The 6,000-nt window shown below is 42.0% G+C and overlaps 1 protein-coding gene across 2 annotated transcripts in view; it reads left to right on the top strand.

Moving 5' to 3' along the window:
* Positions 1-6,000, top strand: part of MYSM1 (Myb like, SWIRM and MPN domains 1) — a 28,912-nt gene that overhangs the window by 5,153 nt on the left and 17,759 nt on the right. For both annotated transcript variants that reach the window (XM_019531519.1, XM_019531518.1), the window contains exons 2-6: positions 2,861-2,936; positions 3,041-3,111; positions 4,189-4,266; positions 4,424-4,450; positions 4,800-4,878. In XM_019531519.1, the coding sequence (XP_019387064.1) occupies positions 2,861-2,936; positions 3,041-3,111; positions 4,189-4,266; positions 4,424-4,450; positions 4,800-4,878 (331 nt within the window). The remainder of the gene's footprint in view (positions 1-2,860; positions 2,937-3,040; positions 3,112-4,188; positions 4,267-4,423; positions 4,451-4,799; positions 4,879-6,000) is intronic.

Genomic DNA, 6,000 nt, shown 5'->3' with positions numbered 1-6,000 from the left:
TCATCTGACCCCGGTGCTCTTTCCTGCCAAGGCAGGGGGTCGGACTAGATGATCTTCCTAGGTCCCTTCCGACTCTAGCTACTATGAAACTCCCCTGAGGAGTGCGCACGGTGCTGGAGAGCTCCCCCCTTCCCACGCCTGCTGGACTGTAGCTTCGTTCTTCCTGCCTTGGGCCTGGGTCACAAGCAGGACTCCTTGCAGGCTAGAATGCTGCCCACCTGCAAGGGGGAGCTTGCCGTTCCCGAGGGACCCCAGGCATCTGGGGACCCCGGCCCTGCGGTGGGGGGGGAGAGGGAACCCAGGTGTCCAGGGCCCTGGCCAGAAGGCATAATGATCAGTAAACATTATCAGCTATAATGACCAAAAAAGGTGCTAGCCCATAATGTTGTTTCCCCTTTTATCAGTGCCAAACTGATAGGCATCAGATATATGGTGCACCTCTATTTAATTATGGTGCACCCTGATTAAACCTGTGGAAGCCATTAATTGACCTATTATTAAGCAATCTAAGCATTCTATTAAACTTTAAACTGAAATGTCTTATGAAATTAAAGTTATACACACCATGAAATGTAACTAATACCATTACCATACTTTATTTAATGGTGTTGTAAAAAGGAGTTTACTCAGTGCTAACCTTGAGACAGGCAATTCATGCTAGCTTTTAAAAGTTAACATGTAGCATCCACCAGCAGTCACTGCTGACATCTCTAGCTCTGCAAAGTGAACGCTTGTCTCTGCGTGGAGATGGCACGTTCGACATCCACCGAGTTGATTGGGATGGTGAGACAGCATTTTACTAGTGTGTGCAGATGTGGAAACCAGTTGCCGAGTCCCAAAAAACGTGTAAGCATCTGGCACTCCTTGACACAGTTTACATAAGTGGCGCATTTCTTGTCATGCTGTTTCCCCCATCCAGGGATTGATTTAGTTGGTTAGCTGAGGGTCACAGCTCAGAACAGGCACCTAGTTGGGGTGCCAGGTGGGAGCAGCACTAAAGAAGGAGACAGCTGGTTGTCTGAACCATGGTGGCAGTGTTGGGTTGTACCTGTAGTACTGGTTCAGCTTTACAGCTGTTGCCTGGAACAGGTCTCTTTTCCACTGAATCTTCACGTTGACAGCTTAACAGTTCTTGTGACACCATATCTTCGACCCGACTTATCAAATCTATCAGCTCGTTTTGTGCACGGCGCATCACAACCTGCCAGCCTTCAAATCATAGTAGAAACTCTCTGAACTGGGTGGCATTTTCACCACAAACTTCACTTGATCTTGAATGGTTCTCTGTTCCAGGAGACTGCATAGCTTAAGCACGCACTGTGCGCCAGGTGTGTTTTCCAGCACCTCGCGCACAAACTGGTTGTAGTACTTCATGTGCTTGTGTGGCAACAGACCATGTTGAACCACGAATTCCACCTGGTGATCTGATCACAGGCTCAGATGACAGCAAACGCAGTTGCATGTGGGTCCCCGCTTTGACTGGCAAGGGAAATCCTATCCCGGCGCTTATGGCCTGGATGGTGCTTGGAGGGGGACACCGGGCTGTCTGCACTGGGGAACTGAGTACACTAGATGCTGCTTTCTGAAGACAGGATGTGCGCAGTACAGGTGATGTTAATTGTTTTGGGCAGCACATCAATTCCTTGGAGAGCATCAAAGAAAGCCTTGCACATATACCTGGCATTATCGGTCAGAAATGCTGCAATCTTGTTCAGTTCTAAGCCGTAGTTGATGACTGTCTTCACTACAGCCTGAGCCATGGTAGATAAATTGACAGGTGTGCAGTGGACTGGCTCTGTTTGAAAAACAGCTGTCTGTCCAGCTCCCAAGTACAAATATAATATGTAGCACATAGTTACCTTGAGAGACGGCACCTTCATTGAGCATCATGGAGAAGGAGTCATACTCTGCCAGTGGTGATTTTGGGGGCTGTACGTCTGAAGCAGTCACTGCAGGGAGACAGTTTTGAAGAAGCTTGTTCACACATGCAAAACTGCCAGCCTTTTGCACCTTTTTGGTTCAGGTAGTCCCTTAACTTATGGTGATCAAGTGTCCCCAGTGGGATGTTCACCACTGCAGAAGCCTCCACAAGGGAAAGTGCTGCTGCTCACCTTGCCAAGCTGCTTTATGTGGTCCTTTTAAAGAGTGAGGGCATGGTCACTTGTTTCTTGCTCTGACCTTCGGCCTCTGCAGCAGCCTTTCGGTTGATGTGAGCCAAAGACTCTAAGCGTCGATCTACACTGGTTTTCAGAGGCACGTTGTAGGCAGTATAGAACAGCCTGCTTCCATCTCTGTGCCAGATCCCTGCAGGATATGGCCTTGCATAGTCCAGAGCTGAAACGTATTTGGCCCTTCTGGAGAATTTCTTCACACTGTTCATCCCTGCTCAATCCTCCTCGGGCTGTAGCTTGTCTCTGGGTGCTGAAAAGGTGGTGCCAAAACCCTGTTGCTTTCCTGCCTGGCCAGGGCTGGCACCTGTACTGAGCCTATGTCACAGGCTTAGCCTCTCATTTGCTCCCCCTTACCCCGCTCTTCGCTCCTGTGCTCCAAAACTTCAGGTTTACCCCCCCCCCTCCCCTTTTCTTTCCTTGTTGGTAACTTAATTTTTTTGTAGTGAGCCCACCAAAATCATGAAGGCCTCTGTTTTTCACAGCAAATGCTTGATTTTGTGTTTTCTGCAAAACAAACAAAAAAAAGGAGTATTGCCACTTCCGTAGGTCCCTAATTATAATGTTTCAAATTATGGCTCTTCTGACAAGGTACCTGATTTGGGAAAAAAAAAAAAAGTCATTAATAAAGATGTACATTTTTATTTTCTGATATATTTTTCCCTTTAAAAGGATTGGTATTTTTATTACAGAGATTATGGCAATACTGCTTCGGGCTTATTGCAAGATCACTACCTCAGTTCATCTTGGAGAACAGATAACGGCCTTGTAAGTCATTCTTTAATGGATAGTGCCTCTTTCTGAGAGCTTTTTATAGCATCTGGGTTTCCCCGCTTCACTGTTTTTAAAATACAAATTAATATTTTTTCCAGCCATGGACACTGGATAGCACCATCAGTGAGGAGAACAGGGCTGTTATTGAGAAAATGTTGCTGGAAGAAGAGTATCCTTTCATTGGCTTGTTTCTGTCTGTTCCTAGAAGGACATAGGAAAACCCACGGTTTTGCTGTGTAGTAGATCTATTGTGGACTGATCCGCCCCGCAGCTTCATTTGACTTTAACGAGTCTTTTTTCATGTCTTTTTCCATCTTCATTGCCGAATCCACTTTAATACCTTATATGGGTGTTATGAAGATTATTTAATGTTTGTGAAATACAGTCCTTTACTCAAATGACTGACTCTAGATAATTGCAAGGCATTATTTCACGAAAATGTTTTTCCTTCCTTTTTGTGACAAGGTATTTAGCAGAAGTCACAGATTTGTTGGACTCTGACAGGGCCTTGCTATGAACGCTTCTGCTGTGACCTTGCCTGAATAGCCACATCTGCACCACCCGAGCCCCCAAGAGAATGCTCTGAATGGCATATTTTGCCACTTAATATGATTTCTAACTTCCAGATAGTTCAGTTGTCCTGACCTTCATCAGTCTTGTGATTTATTTTTTTCCGCTTCTTAATTCCATCTCTTGTTTTTGATGATAAAGGTCTTGCAGTGCAAGGACACTCTACAGCTAGTTTAGCAAACACTTTACGGGCTTTTGCAATATGAGCGCTCTTAATGTTGCTGACACAACTAATTTCAGCAAGATGACTGGATTAGCAAACATGGGCTGCCTTGTTTCCTTGTCCTTTTTTCCTTTTGGAGTTTAGTAGTATAGAAGAAAACACAGATTTAAAGTGACAGTGTTTTTTTTAGGGAAATCACTTATTCAGACATGTATTGCAAGGTGTTTGAAAGGAGAAGAAAATTACCCTAATACAGTTTCCAAGTAAAAGGGAAAAAGCTATGGAGGAAACAGACTGGTTGACTTTCTACACCATACACTCATATGATTTTGAGTAAGTGAAGTAGGCATCCCTTCATTTGTTAACTCAGTATCTTGTAAAACATTCAGTATTTCAGTTCTAGTTTTGAAAGCATGACATGCAATAAATTACAAATGGGTATAGTTTGACAGAATGTTTACATGTGTATTGTTCTGTTTTGTGCATCCCAAATTTCCTTAGCAGAAATGACAGGTATTATTTGTCAAATAAATCACTTCCAGAAAAAATATGGCTTGAACAGAAGGACGCTGAAAAAAAGTCCATGAAAAGGTGAAATCCCTTTTAGGGGAAAGTAATGGTGAAAGATGAGACTTTAGGAGAAATGTGTTGATTCTTTAATTATGTATATATTTAAATATATATGTTTGCTTAAAAGAACAGGAGTCACTACTTAACTTCTGGTTGAATTGTGTTTTATATTTTGCAGCCCACATAAGAAAACAGGAAAGGTCATGTACGTACTTTTTAATTATTGAATTGTATTTTTAAAGGGTCTTTCTGATTTATGTTACATTACAGTGTATGTGCAAGGTATCCACTATGAAAGGTATGTTTGTATCGCTTCTTTATCAGTCTTGTATCTCTAGCTATGTTGGATTGTTAAACAACAGTTTTATTTGTCAGACCACTTGTAGTCAAATACAAATATCTTAAACACTTTTTTTTTTGGCTGTAGCACACATCCCCATCACAAAACCCCCCATTACAGTTGGGCCCATGCCTGCTTATCCCAAAATTACTGCAAGTTATTTTAATTTGGAGATGAGTGCAAGATATTTACTTGTATTTACTTATTCTTTTAGGGCACGGTCACCTACGAAATCAGCTAGTTACTCACTGAAATGGACAATAGAAGAAAAAGAGCTGTTTGAACAAGGACTAGTAAGATAACATATTTTTGGTGTTTCGTTTTATTTCTGCACAGCTATCACTAGGCCATCTTAATTGTTAATGTTTTTTCATAAAAATAGTTCTGCTTTAAAATTTTAAAAAATGGATACCATGACATTGCTATTTTTGTTTAACCTTATGGCATGGCAAATCAGGCATACTTAGGCCATGGTCCTACCCTCAGACTAGTGGTAGATGCACCATACTGTCAGGATGGCTTGGGCTGAGCACACAAGTTTTTCTTGCATAGGATTGCTTGCAGGTTTGAAACAATAATGTCCCAGGTCTGCTGTCTTTTGTCAGGTACAGTATTACAATTACTACACAGCAATTTAAATGAAAATATCAGTGTAGTGGGAGGCAAGGATTTTTTGGGGTTGTATCTTTTATTGGACCAACTATATGGTATGAATAAAATTAGATGAGCCTGTCTGTGTGTTAGATCTGATGAAGGATGCCTTGCATTTGAAAGCTTGTTTAACTTTATCCCGTCCATGCATTTGGTCCAGTAAAAGATATCACACAAAAATGTCTTTGCTTCTCACACAATTCCTGGACCACCACGGCTACACTATGATTCCAACACTACCAAATTTAGTAGGACCCTGTTAATAGAAACTAGCCAATTCAAGTTTGGTGCTTTTGACACTACTGTAAGCTGTCTGAAGCTCTTTATTTTATTTCCATACAGGGCCTAGCACAATAAAGTCTCAACCTGTTCAGGCTTTTGGGCACTAATATAGTATCTGTAATAAATGCACCAAGTTGTGAACTGGCCTGCTGATTTTGTGACTTACTAATACCTTAGTTACTGCTTGGATGGATGACTGCCTGTTATGTTTTGACTTTTTTGCATGGTTTTGGTTGGCTGTTAAAGTGGTTCAGTAAATTGAACTTGCATATACAGGATTAAAATGTAATTTGTCGTAAAACTCTGCAAATACTGCTAATCCTGCAAATACTTAATTAGCTTTCCTGGGATTCTTTCTGATAGTAGGCACTCTTCTCTGTATTGTGTTCAAGAGCGATTTCCAGGTAAGGAAAGGTACTTAGTGATGCTTCAGAGAGCATAGTTTCTGGCTGTCTGGTGCCTAGGTAATGGGATTTATTTTT

This window comes from Crocodylus porosus, unplaced genomic scaffold, assembly GCF_001723895.1.
Source record: "Crocodylus porosus isolate Cpor-Errol unplaced genomic scaffold, CroPor_comp1, whole genome shotgun sequence".
Classification (NCBI taxonomy): Eukaryota; Metazoa; Chordata; order Crocodylia; family Crocodylidae; genus Crocodylus; species Crocodylus porosus.
The sequence above is the reverse complement of the archived record's forward strand: the minus strand, read 5'-3'. Positions and strand labels throughout refer to the sequence as shown.